Source organism: Salvia hispanica, chromosome 2 (genome assembly GCF_029641045.1).
Source record: "Salvia hispanica isolate PSC_SH4W2 chromosome 2, Shi_PSC_v1, whole genome shotgun sequence".
In the NCBI taxonomy this organism is placed as follows: domain Eukaryota; kingdom Viridiplantae; phylum Streptophyta; class Magnoliopsida; order Lamiales; family Lamiaceae; genus Salvia; species Salvia hispanica.
Window position 1 is genome coordinate 22,412,327 of NC_142693.1, and position 27,989 is coordinate 22,440,315.

General features: G+C 37.0%; 6 protein-coding genes across 7 annotated transcripts; 2 read left to right on the top strand and 4 right to left on the bottom strand.

Moving 5' to 3' along the window:
* Positions 1-101: 101 nt before the first annotated feature.
* Positions 102-4,458, bottom strand: LOC125201145 (membrane-associated protein VIPP1, chloroplastic-like). The gene is made up of 11 exons (XM_048099096.2): positions 4,132-4,458; positions 3,044-3,168; positions 2,851-2,961; positions 1,830-1,894; positions 1,681-1,762; positions 1,482-1,556; positions 1,227-1,297; positions 1,051-1,133; positions 674-738; positions 526-600; positions 102-452 (listed from the first exon to the last, which is right to left on the bottom strand). The coding sequence occupies exons 1-11, from the start codon at positions 4,256-4,258 to the stop codon at positions 345-347; spliced, it is 987 nt and encodes a 328-aa protein (XP_047955053.1). The 5' UTR covers positions 4,259-4,458; the 3' UTR covers positions 102-344.
* A 438-nt stretch (positions 4,459-4,896) lies between these two features.
* On the bottom strand, positions 4,897-6,617 carry LOC125214333 (uncharacterized). Its single transcript, XM_048115325.2, has 2 exons — positions 6,039-6,617; positions 4,897-5,259 (listed from the first exon to the last, which is right to left on the bottom strand). The coding sequence occupies exons 1-2, from the start codon at positions 6,540-6,542 to the stop codon at positions 5,197-5,199; spliced, it is 567 nt and encodes a 188-aa protein (XP_047971282.1). The 5' UTR covers positions 6,543-6,617; the 3' UTR covers positions 4,897-5,196.
* Positions 6,618-9,725: 3,108 nt separating this feature from the next.
* Positions 9,726-10,172, bottom strand: LOC125189361 (uncharacterized). Its single transcript, XM_048086647.1, has one exon. It carries the CDS (start codon positions 10,170-10,172, stop codon positions 9,726-9,728), a length of 447 nt encoding a protein of 148 aa, XP_047942604.1.
* A 3,359-nt stretch (positions 10,173-13,531) lies between these two features.
* FU (kinase family with ARM repeat domain-containing protein) lies at positions 13,532-21,976 on the top strand. Of its 2 annotated transcripts, none has more exons than XM_048100392.2 (23): positions 13,532-13,722; positions 13,935-14,035; positions 14,122-14,196; positions 14,554-14,646; positions 14,910-14,984; positions 15,140-15,232; positions 15,491-15,554; positions 15,676-15,760; positions 15,994-16,066; positions 16,143-16,211; positions 16,293-16,367; positions 16,472-16,577; positions 16,648-16,767; positions 17,120-17,258; positions 17,421-17,592; positions 17,918-18,016; positions 18,101-18,646; positions 18,812-19,966; positions 20,060-20,293; positions 20,520-20,663; positions 20,770-20,850; positions 20,942-21,130; positions 21,571-21,976. In XM_048100392.2, exons 2-23 carry the CDS (start codon positions 13,946-13,948, stop codon positions 21,808-21,810), a joined length of 4,017 nt encoding a protein of 1,338 aa, XP_047956349.1. In that variant the 5' UTR covers positions 13,532-13,722; positions 13,935-13,945; the 3' UTR covers positions 21,811-21,976. The 2 variants fall into 2 exon arrangements, with proteins under 2 accessions (XP_047956349.1, XP_088922195.1); XM_089066069.1 differs by having other exon boundaries at positions 13,532-13,705.
* Positions 21,977-22,213: 237 nt separating this feature from the next.
* Positions 22,214-24,269, bottom strand: LOC125202863 (acyl carrier protein 2, mitochondrial). Its single transcript, XM_048101342.2, has 2 exons — positions 23,986-24,269; positions 22,214-22,673 (listed from the first exon to the last, which is right to left on the bottom strand). Exons 1-2 carry the CDS (start codon positions 24,196-24,198, stop codon positions 22,497-22,499), a joined length of 390 nt encoding a protein of 129 aa, XP_047957299.1. The 5' UTR covers positions 24,199-24,269; the 3' UTR covers positions 22,214-22,496.
* Positions 24,270-24,865: 596 nt separating this feature from the next.
* On the top strand, positions 24,866-27,944 carry LOC125200868 (NAD(P)-binding Rossmann-fold superfamily protein). Its single transcript, XM_048098676.2, has 12 exons — positions 24,866-25,040; positions 25,161-25,216; positions 25,327-25,360; positions 25,474-25,572; positions 25,667-25,815; positions 26,033-26,071; positions 26,385-26,477; positions 26,630-26,728; positions 26,985-27,068; positions 27,300-27,383; positions 27,539-27,604; positions 27,698-27,944. Exons 1-12 carry the CDS (start codon positions 24,965-24,967, stop codon positions 27,782-27,784), a joined length of 966 nt encoding a protein of 321 aa, XP_047954633.1. The 5' UTR covers positions 24,866-24,964; the 3' UTR covers positions 27,785-27,944.
* Positions 27,945-27,989: the final 45 nt, after the last annotated feature.

A 27,989-nucleotide genomic window follows, 5' to 3' on the forward strand; every position in this document is an offset into this window, starting at 1 on the left:
GCCCCTTAATCCCTCTTAAGTGGATTCGCCCCTATGATGGCTTAACAGTGACATAATATCCACACAAAAATAAAAAGAAACAAATCACATGAATAAAATCATTAAGATCAAAAACAGAAATTGCAACAAAATATTCAGCCCAAAATTCGTAAACAATTACGTAATTATTCCATTATCACAAGAAATTACAGCAGTTAAAGATGCCTAAAATAACTTAGGATAACTTGAAGAGCTGAAAAAATGCTTCAAAGACATAATGTACAGATATTCCTATTTTTGCTAGTCTGCAGCTCAAGAATTCAAGTTTCAGCAGAGCTTAACAATCTAAGGCTTCATACCTCCAACTAGTATTCCTTGGTCTGTTGCCTCAATTCATTCAACTCCTTCTCGATATCAGGGTCTTGAAACTTCAATGCTGCTGCAACCGGTCTCCCCGGTGGAAGCTCTCCCTTCTGTTAGACAAAACTCGATAAACGTGATGCTGACACACTGGTTACAAGTGTTTCTGAGGATCGGGCTAGTTACCTTGGTGCTTCCGGAGAGCTCTTTCTTCAAGTCCGCAAGGTCATCATCGACTGATGAGGTTTCAAGCAACGCAAACTGCACAGTGAGAAAATGCATTCACAACTCTATGTAAAGATTCTGCACAACTCTATGTAAAGGTTATAACTACCTTTCCTTCAAGCTCGTCGCTGGTTAGTTGATTAAGAGCTTCTGCTTGAGACTCCATTGCAATAACTGCCGAAGAAAAAAACATAATCAACTGATCAGTGATCGTGGTTGTATTGTTAATAGGAAGCACACACTAGTGCATTGATTCGTCACTGAGTACAAGTTTCCAGGAAACTCAGGTGCATTACATTTAAACATGGCTAATGAATTTGACGATCGAATATCCCTACATAATCGTCTAGTACGTTCAACTGTCTCAACTTCTAAACGAGGTGATTAAGGTGAATTCTTGTGCGTTGATAAATATTGAATGGTCACTGACATAGTCAGGCAGAAGCTCACTTTGCAAATAAAACGTAGTCGATTAGATTGGGTTACCTTTTTCTTCCATCTTCTCAAATGCAGAAAGAGCATTACTCGTATTTACATTCCCCAACATCTCACTCACTTTCGTTGCAGTTCTGAAAATAAAATGGAGAATTGCTGCAAATTGAAGTAAACTAAGAAAGAAGATGGCAAATACTAGTATAATATAACACAAGGTGAGAGCAAACTTGGCCGATTGAGCTCGTGCTTTGAGAGTTTCTTTTTTTGACTTGGCCTCTTGTATCTTGCTTTCCAGCAGCTGCAGGACAAGATAGTCAACTAATAAAACGAAATACTACTACATAGTAAGTGTATAGATAGCTATTAATTTTAATCTATTTAAAGGGGAAAAGAGAGTGCAAGTTATATTTATGTAGCTTCATGACAATTACGTGCTAGCAAGTGCATCAAGAAAACACGAAATAAAAACTGAAGTGACCCACCCTTGTATTGGAGACGAGGTTCTCAACTACACTTTTCTGCTGATCAAGCTGAGCCTTTAAAGAATTTGCATTATCCTGGAAATAACAAATGGTGATGTAACAAACAGATAACAATAAACTGCAATGTACTTGCATCACTTCAGTACATTGAAATAGTGAACAATTTTCATTGGCCAATCAAGTAGAGGAAAGTACTTACAGCGTAAGATTTTCTACGCTTGAGAGCTTCACGAGCAAGGTCCTCATCACCCTTACTTAGAGCAAGTTGCGCTCTACCATACCTGTGATTAGACTCTAACGTGAGTGCTGCAGGAAAGAAAAAAAATGTGTCAGATTCGAGGATCTTACCAATCTTCAGAAGCTTTTTGTGCAGCTTTATATCTGTTTTCCATCTGTTTCTGAGAAGCCAGGACCTAAGCAAGAGATAAAACAGGGTGATCATACCTTGCCTGCACACAATATATTCTTCTTCGTGAACTTTTAACTGACTATTTGATATTGCAATTTTGCAATGAAGGTAACGCGTCAAGAAACAAACATTTGTAGGGCTATTCTAGCCTTCCAAAGCAACCCCCGACCCAAGAACAAAATCATCCACCTCGAAGTTCAAACCCCCTTACATCCCCAACTTTTTCTTGTAAACCTCCATGAATTTGATTCCTCCCGAGATACTATATGCAGAACGAAATTCACTAGAACCAACTTAATACCAGATGTAACTAAAACTACATTAACAATGGAAAACCCCATCATCTAAATCCATCCCCTCAGCATATATACAGACACACCAAATCAAAATAAAAAGGGAGAAAACTATGTCTAACAATGTGTGTGGGTGTTATACAACAGTGAAAATTGGGAATATTCGAAAACCACTCACCCTAGCCTAGGTATATGGTCTTTGTACAGGAATCATGCCTCAACTTTCTTGTATCTAATTATAGGACAATATGTCCTCAATGATAGATGTTATGTTGTTGAGTTCCATAGTAAACTAATAGTGTCGTTAGTGGTGCTGCTGCTATGCTTATAAAACTATGTAAAAGTTTAGCCACTCGCACTCAGTTTCGAATATATATTTCTAAATTCTAATCAAGCTCTTAGTTGATTAGTTTAGCCACTCGCACTCAGTTTCGAATATATATTTCTAATCAAGCTCTTAGTTGATTCAACTTGATTTCACGACAACAATCTATAGTGCTGTAAAAGATTGATAGCTATGATTTAAGCTAAGTCCTAAATTATATCCCCCAACCACTCACAAAGAAGAAAATTCTTTAAAAAGACTACTATGTATGAGTTCCAAAAGGACTAATAGCCTTTAAGAAAGAAAATGCATAGTAAAAAAAGTAATGAAAACATGGCATACTTGTGCTGTAGCTTGACGCAACTTGATCAAATCGTCATTCATCTCTATAACAGTTTGTTCTAGTATTTTCTCAGGGTCCTCAAAGGAGCTTATTACAGCATTTGCATATGACTGCACTTAAAAAGAGTTGAAATACAGTCAGTAACATTTGGTTGCCAGTAAGACTCAAAAGAATCTCAAGTATGTATACAACCTTAACAACTCTAGCAAAGCGATCAAAAAGATTCATCTGAGTACCAAGTCCACCCCCTCCAAGGCTGTTACATCGGGATCTACTGGAGTAAGAAACCCGTACAGTTGTATATATCGGAGTACCCACTGCCCATAAAAAAGGAAGAAAAAAATTGGGATCTACCATAAATACCGGGGAAAATACATTTCATCTGTTTTTAGAGAGCAAAATAGTAGTATTAAATTACAAGAGAAAAAAAAAAGGATGAAATCAATGCAGAGTTAGTTTTTAACTACTTCAGCAATAGAGCACTTAATATGCAAACATGACAGGACGAGATGCATCCAATAAGCATCAAATACAACGTGCAAAATTGGTATCAGTCAAAAAGTAAAAGTGACTATACAAGACCTACGAACAAATCATAAACCAACAAGAACTCCTCAAATCTGTCCCTCAAGGCAAAAAGGATCACAGAAGTGAACATAACTAAAATAACTTTCACCAGATTATCCATGATTCTGTATAAAATCTCCAAGTAAATACTCCATCCAGCCCCAAATTGGTGTCCCCTTTCATCCAAGCTTCCCATTTTATACTTGCCCTTAATAAAATTTCTTTGCCTTTTTATTTTCCAATGCAATAACTATTAATAATAATAGTAACATTGCCCACTTACTTGCCATATACTATACGAGTTTTGATGGTTTTGAACACTTATTCAGGAAGTGAAGGAGCATACAAAATTACAAATGAAAACCTTTAGCCCTAATTTCTATACAAATACTTAATTTTGCATCAATTGAACAAAAATATACAAAAAGCTTCACCATCCACTGCATTCCGCTGAAGCAGTTTATACAAACAGAATAAATCTCCCAAAACCCCTCACACCAAGAGATATATGCAGAGTAAATTGAGCAAACAATCTAGCAGTACCCAATGCTCACCAACTTGCACCTGCCTCTGACATTATCATTTACGAATTCCTCAATAACCATAATCGAAATTTACACAAACTCATTATCACGCGATGCCGAAAACGAAAAAGAGTTTGCACCGACAGCTCAATCAACAGAGCACGAACAGCAAGAAATCTGAGAAATTACCTCCTCGGCCGAAAAAGGATTGCCTGAACGGTACAATGACCCCTCGATTGCACGACGGAGAGGCGGAGCTAACCGTAGAGGAAGTCATGCTTATCCCTGCTATCGGCGCTCTTACGGCCATCGCCATCAATAATTATTGTCTTCTTTATTTTATTTTATTTTATTTTTCTCTGCAAAACGAATACCCAATCTCCTATTATGAATAGGCAGCTCCTATGGAGAGCTGAATCAAACAAATATTGAAAGAAGATTGAGCCAAATAGTTCTGCAGGAATCACAGTGGCTTTTGTTTTTCTTTTTTCCCCGATTTAATTATGCTTTTTGTTTGTGGTTTGTAAAGCGAGAAAGGCTGAAAGGATTAGGTTTTATTTTTGTATTTTATTTTATTTTTGGTTTACTCGTAGTTGTCAAGAAATAGCAAAATTGATTAAAAAGGTTTTTTTTTTTTTTTAGAGAAAAACTAAATTTTTTCTATACTGTGTTTTGTTCTACGTATATTAAATTCAAGGGCATTATTGTGTTTGGGGTCCTATTTAGTTGGGCCAGTTCATCTTTACCACATTGAGACCAGCTCGTACAAGTTTAATTTTATAGTACATCATTATATGATACAAACACTTTATTGTAGATCTTACCACACAAGATGTGATGTGATCTCAGAATAATTTTTTATTTTGAGGAATGATAGTGTTTAAGATCTAATTCATTTGGGTTATTTTTAAATTTTTTCTTATTTTAGAGAGCATTCTTAATTTTCACTGAGAATGAAAACACAAGATATGGTAATCTTCCACATCTTTAAAAAGTTCAACTAACAAAATACACATTTCCTTAATTTACACAACTCCAAACAACACAAACACCTTTTTTCACAGGGGGAAGAACTGCTTATCAAGAAACTATTACACTTTTCACTCACACAAAGTGGAATATATATATGTTCTCTCCCCTGCCCTTTACAAACTATACAGCCTTGCCCTACAGTTTTGAGGAACAAGCCTGTAACCTAAAGGCGAGCAACCAAGCATAACGCACCACCAACATCTGCAGCCCTTGAATGTGCATTTATGAGACAGCTCGGTTTTCCTTTTCCGTGGAATGCGCCATCATGATGTTTTCAGATGGCTTCTGCAATCAGGTGATACTGAGAAGTTAGGACCACAAGATTGGAACTCACCTCAGTTAAAAGATGACCAAACCTAATTATGCATCAAAGCACAGCTAATAACCTTAAGGGTCTGTTTATCTCATGTATTATGTTTGGTTCATGAGATTGAATCTCACAACAAAATTCTAGATGGATAATCATATGATAATGAGTTATAGCAACCGAACGACATCTAAGAGTGTGTCTATTTTCCAGCTCTAAGCAACCATATTCATCTTATGTTTCTCAAAAGTTTAACATTTTACATTTGCTTAGTATATATGAGAAATTGAGCAGACACTTCAAATACTCCATCAATCATCATTCAAAAGCCACAAACACAAACCACCACCTTCTAAATGCAGAGACACATTAATAAACAATATCAAGCTCTTCTCAAGCACATCCATATTATTTGTCTCAAAGCAACATCATGGATTTGCTTACTTAATGAATCAGTATACAAGCATTGCACCATAACTCGATCTCCTAGCTAAAGACACATGAGATAATATCCAGCTCAACTCAGCCACATTCGTCTCGCTTTTCCCAAACATGATTATGCATTTGATGGTATACTTCGATAGTGCTGATATTCAAATATCAGCCACATATATTCGAATATCCATCACCATTCGAAACCTTAATGTTCCTAAACAGTAAAAGTATACCTATAATTCATAGACAAAATTGAGATCATATGATGATAAAGGATTCTTTTCCTTCACGAAATCAGATATCGAAATGAGCGGTTATTAACCTGAGGAATTTTGAGGGTATCAGCGTAACGATCGATCTCCTCCGGAGATGTACAATCCTTGAGCGTCTCGAAGAGCGAGAGCGAGAACTGCTTCGAAACCACCTCCACGTCGAAGTAAATCAAACCAGAGCTAGGAATATCGACCTGAATTCCCCTCACCGGGAGCCATAGAAACAACTCCTGAGCCGTAACACCTGTCAAATTAGAAATCCTCCCGTAGCTGATGCTGCCGGTGATGTCGCATTCGTACCTTAGGCGCGTCTCGAACACGGTGTCGCACGGCGAAGGAGACGGCAAGCGGAGGCGGAAGCCGCCAGATGTGGGGTCGACGGAGAATTCGGAGATGCCTTTTGGGAATATGCCGATAGGGAGGCCGTGGGAGCTGAGGATGTCATAGAACGTCACCGCCCGCGCTGATATAGGGTGCGGATTGTCTTCCGCCATTGCTAGGGTCATTGCGGCGATGAGGAGCATCGCCATTGTCGTTGGATTGCGCAACACCATTGTTGCAGGAAAATGAGATAGAAATTGAGATTGGGAATTGGGGTTTAGAAAATGCAATTGCCCGTCTCTGTCTTCCCTCCCTCTAACCTTATAAATAGGTTTCATCCTCTTTTGTCATCATTGCAAAAATTAAATAAGATAATTGGTCTCTAAAATAAGAAAATTAGAAAAATATTGAAATATCAAAATACCATACTAATTGTATTGAAAATATCAAAAATATCAAAATACCATCCCCTTGTGTCATTATTGCAGTGGGATGTCCTGAAAAAATATTAAAAATATCGATTTTTAGTACTTCCTCCATCCTATATAATTCGTCTCACTTTAATCGGGCACGAATTTAAAATATATAATGAAAAATAAGTTGAAAAAGTTAATGGAACGTGAGTCCTATTTTTATATATTAGTTTTATAATAAAATATGTGTAGGAATGAGTTAGTGGAATATGAGGTCCACTACCAAAATGGTAAAAAGTGAAATGTGATAAACTATGTGAGACAGACCAAAATGAAAAAATGGGACAAATTATCTGGAATAGGGAAGTAGTATATAAATTTTTTTCGGTACAATAACATCATCGATTTTCATATACCACGAAATACTACGCACACTGAAAAATATGTTTATATATAAAATATAATAAAAAGAAAAAAAGACCCACTCTCATACTACCTCTATCCCCAAAGAATATGCATTTTGAGTTCGGCACGGGTGTTAATGCAAAATTAGTAAAGTAAGAGAGGTAGAAAAAAAAGTGATTAAAGTATTGTTAGAGCCACCACAATGGGTGCGGATGTCCCGGCAGACACCAAAAAACACCTCCTGCCACGTCATAAGAACATCCCACTGCACTACCACGTCATAAGGACATCTCACTGCACAATAACGGACATCCCCGCGTGTTGGGGTTAGTATACTAAAAGATGCTTCGAGCGTACATGCCTTTGTACAGTCAGCTTGTGCATGTATACGAGAAACGCCACGTCCACTTGTTTACCTAATTATGAGAATAAATAATATAATATAAATGGTTTATTATTGAAATATGATAAACAAGTCTAAGGCTTTTTACTAAGAAGGTCAAGTAGGGAAATTCGATGAATCTCCTCATGAGTTTTCCAGTAGGGGACTTGGCAAGATCTAGTAAGAAGAAAAACGTATTCACAACCTAGATAGGCTTTGGCTACCTATTGGAACGGTTGCGGTGTTTGTGATAATTCTCTCTTATCTAAGATGAGATTAGTAACACCGGTGTGGTAAAGCACTGAAAGGATTTAATCCGAAATGTATTCTTTATTGCTATCTACTGAAAGAATATATTTCAAGAAAGTTTAGTATTTTCTAGTCTATGATATTGATATCAATATTGTTTATTCAATCAAACGCCACTTTGACTTATCAATATGTGAGAGTTTGTACGTAACTCAAGTTCATGATATCTTGGGTGGTAGTAATTGAATAACATGAAGGTATTGGAATATTATTTCATAGAATTCGCGTGCCCAGTGTGGTATGATTAAATCCCTAAAAGGGTGATCCCCAATGAGGTGTTTGAAAGAGGAATTTATTATTCAGAAATCTGTGCAGTTGGAATTTATTCCAAGAATAATAAATAAAGTTTCAAACTAGAAAAACTCTTTGGAGAATTAATTTAATTCTAGTCACATAGCAGACAAAAGAATTAAATTGATGGATCAAGATAATCTTAAACGCGGGAAATATTATAAAATAAAATGGACCCAAGTTATTTGTAATTTGATGATTTAAGTGGGAGTGCAATATTATTATTTAGTGGAATAAAATAATATTCCATTGATAATATATTAAATCATGGGTCATTTGATTTAATTAGTAATTTATCTAATGGGTGAGCCCAACACTTAAGTCATTCCATGGATCCCCTTACTAGCCCAATAAGGTCCACTATAAATAATGAATGAAAGGGAAACCCTAGAACACAATCCAAGACAACACAAAACCCTAACCCTAGTGCCTAGAAATCGGCGCCTCCTTCCTCTTCCTATTGGTCTCGATTTTCGAGCCATAGTAGTGGGAGAATTAGGGTTTTGATTATTGTTCTTGATCTATCCTAATTCATAGGATTAGATCTAGACAATTTGGTGTTTGTATTGGGTTTCCCTAGATTCATTCAAAGTTATTTAATTGGTTTTCTAAGATCCAACCACACGGATGGAGAATCAAGGACGAGGGAATAGTACGGAAGATTCGTGGTCGATAAACCAAGGATCTCCGGGTGGTGCAGCTAGCAACGTCAATCCAATGATGGATTATGAGGTAACAATCGAATCTACATCGAATATGCATGATTACGTGTTTATTTGATGTTATATCTATAGATCTATGTAAATTGCATGAAATTGGAGTCGAATGCATAATCACCTAAATAGATCCGGTCAAGGACCTGTTTGGTTTCCGTGTCTTCCGCTGCGGTAGTCCCAACACCGCGGACATCCACAATAATAAAAATTCACCAAATTAAACAATTTACGGAATTAAAATTTCGACACGAATACGAACGGAGAAAGTGCAACAATAATTTCATTAAATAAAAAAAGTACAATTCAAAAAAATAAATAAACAAATTACATTATAAAAATGTCAATGTGCACCCCTCCGCATCCATAGCTCTTCAATTATATATGGAGTCAAATATGAGCTTCTTGTTGACGCATGTCAGCAAATGCACGGACCTGATCGACGTATCCCTATACGTACATTGGCGGTGGCCAACGTTGTGGCTTAAACCGACAGCATCAACATCATCATTGGCCCAATCAGTCAGTCCTGGACCTTAGTTGTCGACAATCATGTTGTGCATGATAATACATGTGTACATGACAGCGATGCTGTCAATATACCACAGTCGGCTTGGACCCTTCACTGCTGCCCATCGAGTATGTAGCACACCAAATGCCCGCTACAATCCTTGCGCGATGCCTCATGACGTTGCGCAAAGTAGTTCTTCTTGTCTTCGTCTTCACAAAGACGGACCACATAGGGTATATCCCATCCGCCAAATAGTAGCTCATATTGTGTTGGTTGCCGTTGGCGACGAAACTGACGGTCGAACCAACGCCCATGCACTGCTCGTTGAAAAGGGGCAATGACTGGAGGGCGTTGATGTCGTTATTTGACCCAGCTACTCCAAAATACGCATGTCAAATCCGTAGCCGGTAGCCAGCTACGGCTTCGAGGATCATCGTGGGATTCTTGCCTTTGAAGCCGGTCGCGTACACCCATTTCCAGGCGGCGGAGCAGTTCTTCCACTCCCAATGCATACAATCTATGCTGCCCAATATTCCCGAAAACCCGTGTTGATGCCCGTGCATATCCATCAGAGCCTGACAGTCTTCGGGGGTAGGCTTCAAAAGATACCTATCCACGAATATCTCAATAACGCCCTCACAAAAATACTTTAGACAATCACGGGCAGTCGTCTCGCCAATGTGGATGTACTCGTTGAACATGTCGGTCGCGTCTCCGTATGCCAGTTGCTTGATTGCAGCAGTGCACTTCTGTATGAACGTGTGACCGAGTTTACCAACCGCATCCTCCCTGAACCTGAAATACTCGTATCGACGCTCTAAAGCGCCCACGATACTCATAAATAGCGGACGATGCATCCTAAAACGTCGCAAGAATATGTTATTCCCAAACCGCGGCTCCGGAGCGAAGTAGTCCTCATGCAACCGACGGTGTGCAGCGATGTGGTCCCGGGACGTATAGGCCCGCACCTCTTCGTTAATTCATCGGCGTACGTCATCAGCATCCCCACCATTACCACCCGCACCACTACCACCGCCACTAGACATTTTGGATATATCGATAGAAACGTAGAGAGAGAAGAAAAATTCGTTAATACAAGTGGTGCGAATGAAATGAAGTTCAACGAGCTGTATACATAGAGTTTAAAAAAAATGAAAAATAAAAAATCGGGACGTCCGTTGTGGTACCGCAATGGCGGACGTCGGCGGACGGCCGTGGATTGACCTCACGTTTGCCTCTCCCGACCCAATGGCGGACGTCCCGCGCGGACGCCCGGCGCGCCGGTCCGACGTCCGCCGGGACATCCGCCATTGTGGATGCTCTTAGTGTGGAAAGAGTCCCACCTCATTAAAGAGAAAAGAGTTTCTAAAATTGGAAAGTATATATTCTTATGGGATGAATTAAAAATGAAAGAATGCATATTCTTGTAGAACAAAGGAAGTATAGAAAAGAAAAAAAGTCAAACACTCTCATCATCTCGATAGTGAGATTTGAAGAAATGGAGACATTGTTGTTTTGTATTTGACTATTGAACTTTTATTGATTTGAATTTATGATGTAGTTTTATTGCTTTGTACATTATTTAAAAAGTTGAATTGTTATTTAAAATGTTTTGGGCAAAAAACTGTTTTTTTCCGGTATAACACATGTATTACGGTATTACGATATATTGTACCGTATTTTGGTATACTCGTATAATATGCTAAAATATGGTACGGAATACCGTAATAATGGTACGATAAAGTAAGAAAAAATTTATCATACTGAATTATTGGTACACTGGAATTGGTGTACCGATAAGACAGGGCCGCAGTTTTCGGTATGGTATACGGTATAAGGTTCTCGGTATGGTAAACCATACCGACCCACCCTTAACGTAAAACCACAGACTTTTATTCAATTATGGTATTTTTCATAGACTATAAAAATGGTTTATAATATCACAAACTTTACATTCAGGCCATGTTTGGTTGGCGGGAAAGTAAAGTTGACAAGGAAAGTGATTCCTGGGAAAATGAATCCCAGGAATATGATTGCTAGTAACTTTACTTTCATGTAATTAGACAATATCAAGATTTTAAATTTATATTTAATTTAAACACCAAATTATAAATATTACTTACTATTTTTTATTTATAAATAAAATAATATTGTAAATTTTTTAATAATTTTTTAATTATAAATAATAATAATAATAATAATATTATATTTATTATTACGATGGATTGTTTAAATATGGATTATCCATCATAATATATGCTAATATAATTATAATTATAGTTACATGGAGTATTATACTCGTTTATTATAATAATAAATATAATAATTATTATACTATAATTATAATATTTACAGATATTATAATTGAATAAATTTTTTAAATTAACTTTATTGATTAATTATTAACTTATAAAATATAATAATAATTATTTATTATATAATTTATATTATATAATTATATTTTAATTATTAATTATTAATAACTTATTAATTACTATTATGAATTATTATAAAATATAGTTATAATTATGATAATTTTAATTATAGTTATTTATTATAGAAATTAAGTATGATTTATCATTTTAAAATATTTTAATTAATAATAATAATAATAATAATAATAATAATAATAATAATAATAATAATAATAATAATAATAATAATAATAAACTATACTATATTGCTTAAATATGTAAGAATCCTAAAACTGGGAAAATGAATACCTAAGAAAAGTTAGGATTCAGAATCTTGGAAAGTTGTACTAACTTTCCTTGTTCTCGGATTCTGATTACTTTCTCAGTTTGATTAAAAACCGAAACAAACACATGAATTTAAAATTTAAGGAATCAGATTACTTTCCCAGACAGAATCTTGACAACCAAACATGATCTCAATGTGCTATTTCTCATGGCGGGTCAATTGTCATATATGACTGGCGTACGTGTCATTTTTATTCTTCTTGCCACGAACTTTTAAAGTGATTAAAAACACAACAATTATATTACTACCATTTTTCTATACTATTTTAATTTTTTACTTTTTTCATCCTTCAACTCATTAATAATATCTACAAATACCACATTCATCCTACAATTTTTTTACAAAATAAAAACTATATTCAATCAATTTTCTCTTTAATTTTCCATTCGCAAATTTGCAAAAGCACTAGCGGTGAAAATAATTGTTGGAAGCAATTTTATCGCAGCCTTCTAGACCACCCGACTACGAGAAGTGCCAACTCTGCGATTCCCGCTCAAAATGAGGGGGTGACATTCATCCGACCGGGACACATGTGGTGAAGACTAAAGGCAAGGGACAAACCAAGAGCCCCCCCTCGATGAGAGTGTTTTGTATGACTATTTGCTTAAAGCCAATAGTATCGATAGATCCAACTTCACGCTGAAATAATAGAACAAAATGATGTTTGTCTTGAATTAAATTAGTCTTATGAGTGAATATGAGATAAATAGTCATGAAATACTAATAATGTAATTTGATGGAATATGAGATAAATAATCATGAAATACTAATAATGTAATTCGATGGTATGTGGGTGAGTTAAGATACATTTTCCTCATTTCTAACACTATTTCTACCACATTTTTCTCCATCTCTCCTACGTTAACAATTATGCATTAAAACACGTGTCATTTACAACATTGTCTATTTTTTTAGACGAAAAGAAGTATATACATAATCCTTTAGTCGGAGATAAATATAACAATTGAACAACACCTAGCCTAGATATGCCAAGGTATATGAGTTGTATGAGTTATTTGGTTGTTTGGTAGATAAAATAAGGTCTATAATAGACCGTCAAAGCCCATCTTGACACGCTAAAGTCCGAAGCGAATTAGTTCATAAAGATAAATTATTTAATAGCCAAAAAAAATAAAATAGCGTATCTTATCTTAAAACCTTTCTTAATTAATAGTACTAATTTAATATGCCTACAAAACATGCACTAAAATATACCATCCTCATAAATGTCAAATGATTTTGAACAAACTTTATTTCTATTTAAAATACTCCAATTTTCTCTACTAATGGCCCAATTGTAGGTTGGAGCAAAACAATAATTAAGCAACGACGTCGTACGACTGATAGTTGAATGTTTATTTTTTTATTCTTTATAATAACGGATATTCATTTTGGTAGCGCCATCACTTGATTTGAATTATTTCAAATAAGAAAAGAAATACAAACGCACAGAAATCACACCAAAAATTTTCAAATTCTGCACCCCCCTCTTTCGTTTAAACACACACACACACCCCACACGCACAGTGTGCCAGACGCAGGCCACACAGTTTCCATTTCTGAACTAGTTTAATCGATAATTCAATAATTTCGGAGGAGGCGTTTTTTCCAGGTGAAAGGATTCTTCAGGTTTGGTCTGAATCTGATGTTTTCCTCCGATTCCAAATTTGTTTCCGTTAAGCATTACAGTGAGCTAGAGATAATGATGGGGCGTTGCTCCACTGCTGTCGTTTCTACCGTTTACGCTTAATGAGTTATTCGAATTTGTATTTTTGGTAACTTCTCTAATCGTTGCCTATCATATCAATTTCATAATTTATACTTCAATTCCGCATCTGTAGGCCTAGAGACTATGGGTGTTGAAAATTATCATGTCATCGAGCTTGTGGGCGAGGGATCATTCGGAAAAGTTTACAAAGGGCGGCGGAAGTTTAGTGGCCAGGTGCGGCTGTTCATTGCTTTATGTGGATGGATGCTTAATTGTTTCGGAAGTTTAGAGCTAATGCTGTTTGTTCTTGAGATCTGCAGACGGTTGCTATGAAGTTTATCCCTAAGCATGGAAAAAGTGAGAAGGATGTGTTGAACTTGAGACAGGAAATAGAGGTATATGTTTCTCATTCATTTATGTGACTGCGTGGGTACAAATATGTACTTATATGAAGATATGAGTTGCAGATAAATGTATGATTTAGGCTAGCTCGAATTCGATGAAGATTTCAGGAAAACATAATAATGAAAGTTAGTTACATGTTCTTTTCATGTTTTTAGCTCTCCAAGGATAATTAAAACTTCATATTCTTATTCCTCAATAGATAAATAAGACACATGCATTCTGTTACCTTTCTGTAAATAATCTTATTCTATATGTTCCTTCACGATTAGGTCATTAAACTTTGCAGTTGTTGAGTGGTTTTAAAAATTATGCTTTGAATGCTAACTTTTATCCTGGTGACACTGCAGATACTAAGAAAATTGAAGCATGAAAACATTATAGCAATGCTGGACTCATTCGAAAGCCCACAAGAGTTCTGTGTAGTTACAGAATTTGCACAAGTAATTATTACTATCGCAATCTTCAATCCATTAGTTCTTTTCTTTTGATTGGCAAATAAAGCTGAATATAAAGGCCGAGTCTCGCTGGACTCGAACCTAGACCTTTGGCCTTGAGCATCAACCACTCACTAGGACAACTCATGCACACGACCACTAGTTCTTTTTCTTGTACAGTATATAGTTGATCTCAGATGTCAGCTGACCATCTCCCGAATGTGTGAAAATGGAAGCATGAGTAATTTCTGAGGCTTATCTTATTGCAGGGAGAACTTTTCGAAATTCTGGAGGATGACAAATGTCTCCCTGAAGAACAAGTTCAAGCAATTGCAAAACAGCTGGTAATTGAATCATAAGACTTTGAGTCTGCTTGGATCTTCTGGAAGTTGTTAATGAGGTTTTAGACAGCATGGAATATGATGATTTCTTTGTATGGAATAATTTCATGCCCCTGATGTTTCATTCCATTTTGAACTTTGTGGTATTTATTTTCCAGGTTAGAGCACTGCATTATCTCCACTCAAACCGTATAATTCATCGTGACATGAAACCACAAAACATCCTCATTGGTGCTGGCTCTATTGTGAAGGTCTGTTTCTTGATAGCTTTTATTGTTTCTCAAATTTTCACATCCATCGGCATCTGTCATGTTGCTTACTTGCTTCAAAATATGGTATTTTGCAAACAAAAAACTTGTAATTTGATTAAAGTGTATGCATATCACATCTTACTGTTTATTTTCTGAGTTACCGTAGGTTTTTCTGTAAAATCAATGATGTTATTCATTCATAATGAAGAATAGCCTGACCTCTTACTCTCATTTCTTATGCTTCTCAATGTAAAATAGCTTTGCGATTTTGGTTTTGCACGTGCAATGTCTGCAAACACCGTAGTCCTGCGATCCATTAAAGGTAAGAATACTTTACAGTTTACACGAACCCTTTGTTTTTAATCCATTGTAGTTGTTTGCGGCCCCTACAAAATTATCTTGATGAATGACTTTTGACTTTTCTGCTCTTGTTAACATATAAGGAACACCTCTGTACATGGCGCCAGAATTAGTACGAGAGCAGCCATACAACCACACTGCAGATCTGTGGTCCCTTGGTGTTATTTTGTAAGTAATACATTGCTTTGTGCATTAGAGTAAAAAACAGCTGTTTGCAATGCTGATGAGCATCTGCATGGCTCTAAATTTTATTAGCTACCAAGACTAATTGCAATAGATTTACACTGCAGTAAATACGTAGGCTGATGATATAATATCTTCTAGAATATCTAGATGAAATTAGTCTAGGCAATAGTTTTTACTCCCCTTTTCCCTCTAATGCTCCTTAAAAAACCTTCCAGGTACGAACTATTTGTTGGCCAACCTCCATTCTATACGAATTCAGTTTATGCACTTATACGGCACATCATCAAGGTATTGTGGTTTTCTTTATTTCCTGTCAATTTTCTCACCAACAGGGATGATTAATTGTATCGCAAACTTCTTGTAGGATCCGGTTAAGTATCCAGACAATATGAGCATGAACTTCAAAAATTTCTTGCAGGGGTTGCTTAACAAGGTAAGTTTGTAATTTTAAATACATGTCCATTAACTTTTATTCTTCCTCCATATCTTATGATGTTCTTAATTTGTGGAACAGGTTCCCCAGCAAAGACTGACATGGCCTGCTCTTCTTGAACATCCATTTGTTAAAGATGCATCTGCAGAAATGGAAGTGAGTATTGACACTTTTCTTTGAGAAATGTACCTTTTACAGTATTGGGCTCAGCTTTTCAATAGTATATTTATGTAAATGTTTGTTTGATCAACAACTACCAGGTGCAATGCAATGTGACAACAGCATCTCCAAGAGGTTTTGGTGGAGCTGTGAAGCAAGAAAAGAGTGCTAATAGGCCTAGTGGATTTACTGGTGCAACTCCAGAGAGTAGGTCCCTAGTTTTTTGAGCCTTGAAGAAAAGAAATGCTGCAATTTAACTGATGATATTTGATTGTAGGTACAAATCCATGCTCCCCAGTGGATCCTCATAACAATAGTGCTGTCTCTACAAAAGATAATGCGAAGGCAAAGGAGGAGTTTCCAGGGTTTCCGGGTCAGGGTGGTAATGTACAGTCAGGTAAATTTAATAAAACTTGTTCTTCTGTTGTTTTTTTGTTTCCATTCCCTAAATACTAAGCAGTCAGCTTGTACTGCTTTACGGAGCTGTCAAGTGGCATCTGTGGGCCTGTGGCAATTCTTATGTTCTATTTATGCTATGCCCTCTTTTGATGTACTGTTAATCTTCTTCTTATCACCATTCAATCAATAAACAATGTTAGTCTACTACTCTACTTTACTCTTGAACAGTATTCGTTACTGTACCAATGATAAACAAATTCCCAACTACTATATTTATTATTAAGTCAAATAGGACCCACTCAGAAAAATATGAACATCTTTGATCAGGTCTATGTCTCATATATGTTCAGGCTGCCAAGTGCTGGACCGGCTAGAAAATAATTCCCGAACAGTTAAGGGTGCAAAAATGATTGGTCAAGATAATGAAGCATTGTCTGCCATTCTGCTACCATTTAGAAAACTATCTGATGGACTGCAAACCTCTTGCAGGTAAATGAATTAGTTTCTCATTGTCTTATAGTGTTTCCTCAGCTACTCATTAATGTCTTGTGGAAGTAATCATTGTCATGTAAATGCACACATCCTACATTTTTTATGTTTGTGGTGAGCATCATAGTTGCTTTAGGTTATTTTTCATATTTCTTTCTTCAGGGATCAGGACATTGTGACTTTGAACCAGTCCTTGAGAATTCTTGCAAACTTAATTGGTGGGGGAGCTGTCAGTTCAAGGGGGATTCTGGATGAAATGATCAATGGACTACTTGGATTTAATACCGCTCTAATTCGATATAACATATCGGATGGGAATGACTTGATGGCGAAGGTATGTCATTAGCCTTATAATAATGGTGAATGTTATGATAATGTACTTTTGTGGGTGGTGTGTATGTGTTTTATCTTAAAATTATAATTGTGCACTTGTTATCTAAAAGTTTTGAACTTCACTCTGCATGCTTTGAGAAGATTACATAGTTGACGACAGTTTTTAGCTAGCCAACTCTTGCATGCAGGGTAGAGTTTTTAATTGTAACTTCTCAAGAGTTCAAGTTGTATTTTATTAGCTTTAGTTACTATCTCCTTGGACTAGTCCTGTTTTCCTGGGATTGTCTTTAAGCTTGTTTCTTAAGTATTTTTGCTTTTCTATGCAGAGCTTCTCACTCATCAAAAGATTGGTAGATAATTCTGGAGCTAGTTTTGGTGATCCTTATTTCAGGCACTGGGTTGCCCTTGTCGGATTGTATGCACAGGTTAGCTTCTTGGTCTTTATTTAATATTTTCAAGCAGAAAATTTGAAGCATTTGCTTTAATATTTCATATTGTAAATTCTTTAGGTTGCAGGTTGTGGTGATGAAATTTCTGGAAGAGTTCTTTATGAGTGCACATCATGTGTTGCAGTCATGTTATCTCAAGTTGCTCAATCGCTAAGAGCATCTGTAGTCACTTCAAACCTTGATGCAACTTCCAGTTCACTGCCAGTAAATAAAACTATTCAACAAATTTTGGACCATGCAAAGTCATCAGGTGTACTAAATAGTTTGTGCTCGAGCTTGGAGTCGTCTGGCCTAAGTTTAATATCAGGATCTACAAATTTGTTGCGAGCTGCTTGTGAATCCTGCAGGGGCATTTGGTCACTCATTGATGCGTTTGAACTTCTTTCTCAGAAAGGATGTGTATTGTTTCCATTGAACTCTTTGCGGAGCCATTCTCTACTTCGCCTTGATATTAAGAACTCCGATGAGGCACCTTCATATGGAAGAGATTTAGGAGAAGCCATTGATTCTATCGCTAGAGCATTTCTTAAGTCAAAAGCCGTACAGGTTGCTATATATTTTTGTCTTCACCAACGTCATGAGATAGGTCTCTGTGCTGGAGTGCAGGTATCACTTGAGCACCCTTCTTGAATAATATACTTCTTCGACTTTGGTGGTTCATGTCATAGTTCTTTGGTCCTGATTTCTACCCAAACTTTCTCGTCGTTATTCTTTCATGTAAATATTTGTGCAATTTTCTCGATGACAATAAATGATTGACCTGTTTTGCAGCTTATTTTGAGATGTTGCATGCACAATGATGTTATCACGAACATCCTCTGTGGATTACCTAGCAAACTACCTGCAACTACAGTTGTGAGTGGTGGTGGAGATGGTACAATTATTTCAGAGATCTTCACCATACTATCTCTGTGTACCACTTCAAATAAAGAGACTAATGATGCAGAAGCAGATAATTCAAGACTTAAGGTCATGGATAAAAATTCATTGGTTATGAACTCATGTCTTGTCCTTGTGGCAGTTGCTCAGTGTTTGAAATCATCTGGAAGAAATTCTGCATTGTTCATGTTGACTACTTCTTCAAAAAAGCAGTTTACTCGTCTATCTATCCTTGCAAACCATATCTCTTCGGATGAAAGAATGCAGTCGTCATTGCAACCTTCTTGTTCAGCTGCCATGCTTGCTCTTGCATCCATTCTAAATCTTGAGAAAGGGGCGGTGGTTGAAAATGCCATTTCTGAAATGGCTCTTCCATTAATTCCACGAACAGCAACTCTGTGTGACCATCTCAAAGGTCCAGCAAGTGATGAAAATGCTGCAAACCTTACCATACCGAGAGGAATGCTTCCTTGTAGGTATGGCATCCGGGATGGGTCTATTGGGTTGTTGGAGTCTAGACTGAATTGGGGAGGACCTCTGGCTGTGCAACAGCTATGTGCAAGTGGTGCTCCACAGCTTCTAATTGATTTATTGGCTAACCAGGTTTTAAATGGTTCCCAGAGACCTGGCCACGCAAAAGATCAAATTGGACTATCACCTTCTGGTGTTGTATGGACTGTTTCTTCAATATGTCAGTGCCTTTCTGGTGGAGTTTCAACGTTTCGTCAGATTCTACTGAGGACTGAACATATCAAGTGCATTACTGATCTAATATCCGACGCTCATCTTAAGCTTGTTACGTCCTGGACTGGACCTGGGGGAGGTACATATGGTGTGAGAGAGACAGTAAATGCAGTAATCGACTTCTTAGCATTCCCTTTTGTAGCTGTACAAAGTGCACCTGGCCTGCCATCTGCTAATGCTTCAGTGAATAGTGGTTTCGTCCTGAATATGGGTTCGCCTGGAGGGAGGGTTTGTGTTGAAGACAGAGACATGATGAGAACAATACAGGGAGGCATGAAAAAATATATTCAGATTCTTGAGGAGGTTGGTTTTCAATGTCTTCTTCTACTTAAATTGTTAGAGGCTATACCTGCTTTGAAGATTGTCGTTCATGTCATGTGTTATGTGTATTTACAGGTAGAGGTCCCAACAATCATCCTCAGATGCTTGGATCATATGGAACTGAAAGATATAGCAAGGCCAGTTGCGTTTATTGCCAAGTTATGTATCCAACAGCCACTTGCTGTTCAACTTATAAGCAAAGGCTTGCTGGAGCCAACCAGAGCAAAGAAGCTACTTAATAGCCCCTGCCCAAGGGAAGTCACCCTGGACTTTCTTATGATTGTTTCAGATTTAGCTCGAATGGACAAGGTATTGTCTTTAACAGTCAAAGTAGAACAATGACTCTTTTTTTTATCATCTTCCAACTCTGAAGCACCTTCATTACCATCACTTAAGTGTAAAGCTTCACTTTTGTGGTTTTATCTACTAGATTATTTTGGCTTAACATGCATATATTTACATTGATTTGTGAAGTGTTCTATCATTGATTCCTTGAGACAGATGTAAATATCTAAAAGCACATATTTTCCTGCAGAAATTTTATGAATATATCGATGCAGCGGACATCTTGGAGGATCTGAGCCGCTTTCTCACCCATGAAGACTCCAACTTGCGCGCCAAGACCTGCAGTGCTATTGGAAACATGTGCCGCCATAGCTCCTATTTCTACAATTTATTGGTATGCATTCCATTTCCCTTTGCCTCCTATGTTATTGCAGTGTTTCTGGAGGAAGATTACTCCCACCAATTATCCTCATGACTTACATACTTTTTTCTTTCCGAAGGCAAAACATCAAATTATCAGTCTCCTTATTGATCGATGTGCGGATCATGACAAACGGACAAGAAAATTTGCCTGTTTTGCTGTATGTGTTTGCAAAACCCATCTCATTCTGTTGCTTATTGAATAGCTGTAGTACAAAAATATAAACAATGAATGTATATATCTATGCGCAGGTGGGGAATGCAGCCTATCATAATGACTCATTATATGATGAACTCAGAAGAGCCATCCCTCAGCTGACTAATTTGCTGCTTGCTGGAGAAGAAGACAAAACTAAAGCAAATGCTGCTGGCGCACTTAGTAATCTCGTTCGCAACTCCAACCGGCTCTGTGAGGACATAGTCTCCAAGGGAGCCGTGCAGGTTATTTCTGACAGTTTGCATTCTAAAATTAAAGCAAATGAAAAAAATGTGAATTTGGACACATACCTAGATTCTTGAATAATATCATGAATTTTGAAAAAATATACTTTAAAATCTTACGGAAAAGATTAAAAACACCTAGATTCTTGAACAATATGCTTGAATGATTGTATGATTGAATTCACGTATAGAAAAGAACAAGTGCTTTTCATACTTGTAACCTATATTTCGGATCTAAACAATAAAGCTCCAATCTTGAAACTGATGTGCCATGATGATTGAATGATTGAATCCACATCTAGGGAAGAACACTTGCTCTTTATACTTGTATCTCAAATCTATATCTTTGATATTAACGTGCTATTTCTCAGTTGTGATTGAATCAACATCATCTAGTTGTTTAATGCTTGTTTTGATAAAGAGAGTTGTGGTTGTTCCAGGCACTGCTTAAGGTGGTAGCAGATTGTTCAACCGCGGCATTGAACCCAAGAAGAGATGCCATAAATGAGTCTCCTCTAAAGATAGCCTTGTTCTCTCTCGTGAAGATGTCTGCTTATCCACTATGCCGGCAGTTCATACGGTCGTCGGAGCTATTCCCACTTATAATGCAGCTCCGGCAGTCACCGGAGCCGAACATTGCTAACTATGCCACCTTCATCTCTAGTAAAGCGGAATCCTGATGATATTCATTCGTAGTTGATGCAGGCGCAGCACTTTTTGCTAATTACTTGTTCTATATGATAGTACCACATGTTTCTGTTTGTATATATTTATTTCACAGTACATTTACTCTATCATTACCTCTTTTGACAATAAAATGATATTGCATCGGACCTTTGCTAATTATTCATTTATTTTGATGGATTACTTAAATTTAAACTTAATTTCCCCATTTTTTTTTATCGAACAATATACTTGCAAAAACAAGAACTATATGAGCACATTCAAACGCCCTGCATTAGTATTTTTTTTATCAAACTTTTGGGAAACAACAGGAACTAAAGGAACACAATCAATTTTTGTCCAATATAATTGCACAGAACTAAGGAGACAGAGATCTGAAGGTGTAATTTAGAAGGAAAAAGAAGGAACAATCATCAACTTCATTATTTTTATGACAGAACTCCATTGTAGTTCCAATCAGCAGGAATTATGCAGAAAACCAGCATAAACTTGCAAATGCAAGACACTTTGACAAGAATCCATGACAATATTCAATACAAAGAAGTCTTAGGATGTCGACATGTGAATAATTTTCCTTTTTTGGTTTTCTTTCTCACGAAACAAAGGATAGTCAAACATTAGAAGGCTAGTTTCGGTAGGGAGGAAGGAAAAGAACGAAGCAGGAGCTGAAGCTGCTTCACTTTTACTTTGCCTGAGGGTGAGAAGCTATAAAATCAACAGCAAGATTGATGGAGTTGATTTTATCTGCTTCATTGTCCGGGATCTCAAAACAGAACTCTTCTTCGAGTGCCATCACAATTTCCACAGTGTCCAAGCTATCCAGCCCAAGGTCGTTCTGAAAATGAGCATTTGGAGTAACCTGCACAGCATGTTAAAAAATTAAGCAAGTTCATATATTATCTTTCAGAAAAGGTAAAGAAAATGAAAGAAACACCACACTATCTGCCTCAAATTCAGCTTTTGCGCGTATGCAAGTACATGTAAGGGTTGTGGAATTTGTATTAATTCAACTGGAGACAGATTTATTACATTTCTATAGTACAGCTCATTTTCTTACTGTTGGAGAACATGATATAATGGCAGCGCAGACTGCAAACAACACATATGCAGAAGAACGTGGTTCAGTAAAGCAAGGGGAAAGAGTAACATGTCAAAGATAAGATGTCTTTGCAACCAAGAATCTTTGACAATACAATACTAAGAGAGAATTTTTTTTTCAAGAAAAGCTGGTAAATCAACCAACCTTTCAATCTAAATTCTTAAAAATCCAACGAAAGTGCAGAGTAGAGACCAATGCACACAATTATGTTGAAACAACTAGGGCTAAAGAAGCATAACACCTAAACGAAGTATGACGACCATCAAAGGAGAACAAAAATGAATAACTACTCGTGCCTATACTATTTTTGTCATGCCAAAGTTCTAAGACAAAAATGTCAAAAAATTCTATCAAAAGTAAGTGTAGGTGTATTAGTGTTATATTTCCCCTTCAGACAATCCATCTCAAAGATTAAAACATTATTGGATTATGTAGCGTTTTAGCTGTTGACCTCTACCAAGCATTAGTCTGCAACACGTTTATCCTAGCCAAGTATTACTACGAAAAAGTGCACTAACAATCATGTATAAAACATAAAAATTCATCTTTGCCAATGACCACTAGCTGTTATTCTCTATTTAGCATTCACAGAACCCACAAAACCCCAATTTTTCATAGCATGTCAGTTGTTGCCTTGATTAACAATTCCTCAAAGTTCAACATAGTAGTAGTACAAAAAATGAGTATTTCCAGTCAACTAAAAACAGCAAGACGTCATCTTCACCAATGAGCCCCAGCAAAATCACGCAAACCAACAAAAACCACTGCAGAAAAATAGCAAAATCCCCCATATTGTGAAATATTTTACCATATCAAACAGTAGTAATTAACACATTTCTCCAATGCCCCTAGCTGCAGACATCAATTTCTCATCTAACGTAATTATTTAGGGCTAAATCGACGCCGCCACCAACCTACTACACGAAAATAGTAAAAACCTTCCCAAATAACCCTAATTTCTCACGGAAATCCAATAGGAAACATGAATCCACGAAATAAGCACACGGCACGACAATATGCCCTAAAATCGCTACATAAACAGCAATAAAACACATAATAAAGATAAGAATACCTTGGAAGGATCAACTTTCTGGAAGTTCTTGACGACGTTGATGACACGGTCGGCGACTTCCGATTTTTCGAGGAAGATGCCCTTAGCTTCTTCGCAGAAGTGGCGCCGGATGAGCTGCGAAACGCCGGCGCCGGTTGCTCTAGGATTATGGAACGGCAGCACCGGATTCACAGTGACCCTCAGGTACTTCAACAGTGCGTTTCTCGCCGCCATTTCTCTGCGTCGCCGTGTGTGTTTGTAGAATTGAGGTTTTTCAGCTAACAGAGGTTTAACTAAAATCTCGGCAACGCAAATTAATTAAAATTTTTCTATTTTTTCAATTTTATCTTCATATGGGCCCAAATAAACTGAGCCTGTTTCCTCATTTTGTTCTTCCTATTTTTTGGACCTGAGCCCATTTCACAGACCCAATCAAATTATATACTACTTCCTCCGTCCGCCATTAGGAGTCTCATTCATTAACAGCACGTATTATAAGGAATGTTAAGAAAAGTGGGTGGAAGAAAAGTTAGTGTAACAGAGGTCCCACTTGTATATATTAATTTTAAATGAAACGTGAGTCAAATGAGTTAGTTGAAGGTGAGACCTTAAAATCATTTACAATAAAAGTGAATCGGGATTCCTATTCGCGGACGGACTAAAATAGAAAAACGGGACTTCTATTTGCGGACGGAGGGAGTAACTCCGTCCATGTTTGTCCTGTTTTTCTATTAAAATATACTCCCTCGGTTCCCGATTAATTGTCAGTCTTTTCTATTCGGTTCATCCCTTAATAATTATCACACTTCATTTTTACTATAAATGGTCTCATTCCACTAACTCACTTCGCTCACATTTTATTATAAAACCAATATAAAACTGGGGCAGGAAGGAGTGATACAAAACAAAACTAACTTCTACTCCAGATCATAACGATCTTCACAGCTTATTCTTTCACTCCAAAACTGCAGAATCTTAGCTACAAAAAAGGCAAATTTTGATGTTGGCCCTCACAGTTTCTTCATTATTCCTAGCTGTTGGTGCCGTTTTCATCTTCAAATTCCTCAAAGCCGATGGTACATTTCTGTGTACATCTCTTGTTGATGAGGGATCGAAGAAGACGCTTCAATTTTTTTACTGGAAAATTTTTGCTAGATTTGAGTTATAATTTGTTTTCTTCTTCCAATTTCTGTTAGGGGATTTCACGTTGCTGTCCAAGGGAAAAGTGAATCGTCAAGAAATTGAGGATAAGGTATGGAAATTTTGTTATTGGCTCATTTTTTCGGATTTTGTTTATGATATTTCATGTTTCTGAATTTTAATTGGGCTGTATTTATCAATTTTGGATGATTAATTGTGTAGGTTATTTGGATAACTGGAGGTAGCCGCGGTATTGGTATGTGGCTATGTTATTTCTGCTATCATAAAACATATGCTGTTAATCTGTTTGCTGATTTTTGATGTTTTGAAGCCTTGGACTTACTTGATCTTAATCCATCTAATATAAAGGGGAAGTGCTTGCCAAACAGCTTGCAAGTTTGGGAGCAAAGCTTATAATCTCTGCAAGAAACGAAGCGGAACTAGAACGTGTCAAGAAGCAGTTGACTGGTTTGGCACTGTGTTGGCTCCGTTTTCCCTTTATTATGAATGTAGTGTATTTCATAAGTTGTTTTCTCACCCCGGTCATTTGATGCTAAGACAGGAAAGCACGCGCCAGATGAGGTAGAAATCCTACCTTTGGATTTGAGTCGAGGGGAAGAACATCTGGCAGAGGCAGTACAGAAAGCAGAATTACTTTTTGGTGGTGTAGGCGTGGATTACGTTTTCCACAATGCAGCATTTGAGCGCCCTGTTAGTATATGCTGATAAAAAATATTAGTAAATGGTTGAATTAAGAAAACTTGCATTTTATCCTCCGTGCATAGGTGGCTAGCTTCTACGTTTGTTGTTTTTTTGTTTCTATTAATTAGTCCCGTACCTTTTATTATATTTACGATTTGGATCACTCAAAGTGTTGACATGAATGAAAAACCTCTGAGCTAGATGTTTGACTTTATTCATCTTGCAGAAATCGCTGGCATTAGATGTGAGCGAAGAAACTCTAAAGGTATCATATAGTGTTAACGAGTCACTGATATCTGTTAATATACCTCATTACCATGTTTCAATTTGTTGCCGGTTGATTGGCTATTAAAAAGAAAAATAAGCAGCTTGGTTCTTGATGTCTAATGAAGCTTGTTATATTTTTAATATGTTTATGTTAATAAGAATGAGTCAGCTTACAGTGTCGTAATAAATGGGATTTGGCATCAGCACTAAAATGAAATTCACTATTTAGTAATAAAAGATACTCTGAATCTATTTATTTCTGTTTAATAAAGCTTGATAAGTAATCAGTTGAGCAATTGCATCCTTCTCAGGCGACATTTGACGTCAATGTTCTGGGGCCAATATCTCTTACACGACTCCTGTTGCCTCACATGCTGAAACGGGGCAGGGGACATTTTGTTGTGGTATATCCTTGTATTTCACGACTCCTGTTGCCTCACATTTTGTTGCCTCACACGACATTTGACGTCAAAAATTAAATTGAGCATTTTAATCTAGGAGCCAATTAGATTTGATTGGCTTTCTCAAGAATTCTGTTTGATTACTTTCTATTTAGATGAGCAGTGCTGCAGGAAAGACTCCTGCGCCTGGCCAAGCTGTCTATTCGGCCTCCAAGTTTGCTGTGAATGGCTATTTTCACTCACTGAGATCTGAGGTATGACTTTGCAGCCCTTATGTCGTTATGTTATTCATACCTGCAACTTGTTCGAGTACTTCTCAACCGTTTCAATTATGTACTTGGTGGATCTGATACAACTAATCTTTTCCAACAAAGATGGGAAATTGGTCCCTAATGTGCACTCTTCAACAATATTTATAATGAAATTATGTACCAAACTTGTGATCATTACAGCATCTCAGAGAATATTCTTGATCTTATCTCTCACTTTTTCTCTCTCCTCCAATACCAGCTTTGTAGAAGAGGGATCAGGGTAACTGTTGTTTGTCCAGGCCCTGTGAAGACCACTACTAGCGCTGGAACAAGTTCCTCTGAGGTAAAACTTTGAACTATTATGTTAATCTGCATTAATAGATGCTCAATTAGCCTCTTTACACTACGACTGCTGTGGTGACTTTTGAGGTTTCAACACCTTGCTGAAAGAAAAGAAGAAATATAAACTCATAGTTTCCCATGAGATATGTCATTGGTATTATTATCAACTTCTATTATTGTTACAAAGATAATTCACTCAAATTTGTCTATATTTTCACATGTGAATTTGCAGAAGCGCGTGTCATCTGAGAGGTGTGCAGAGCTCACAATAATTGCTGCAAGCCATGATCTGAAGGAAGCATGGATATCATATCAGGTATGTCATTTGGATACGAGACCCTTCCCGTTTTTCCATTCAATACAAGGCGTCTTCTTTTCTTGCTAGATCCCTATGTTTAAAGCTGTAACTGGATTATTGACTATTATAAGTGTCTGCCCTTTACGTTTCCCCCCTTGATTTTTCTGGTCCAGCCTGTTCTGGCTGTTATGTACCTGGTCCAGTATGCACCAACAGTTGGATACTGGCTCATGGATAAGGTACTAATCTTTACCTTCTTCTCATTGCATATATTCATCATCTAGCACCTGAAACACCTGTATAACTATCACATTGATATCAAATGACTTCAGATTGGGGAAAAACGCGTAGCAGCTGCCGCTGAGAAGGGGAACACTTACTCACTGGGCTTGCTTTTCGGGAAGAAGAAGGCATCTTGATAATAGCATGTCAAGCTTAAATATGATGAGAGACAAGCTTCGGCTCAAACTTGGTTTGTTTAACATACATGGAGATTCGGCTTGAGAGTAGTAGATTTGTAAGAAACATATGATTATTTTGTTTAAGTGGAGTTGTTATGAAGTATTCCTCTTAGAGATCTGATTTTGTTGTTTCTAAATGTCTTTTAATGATCAGATTCCACCC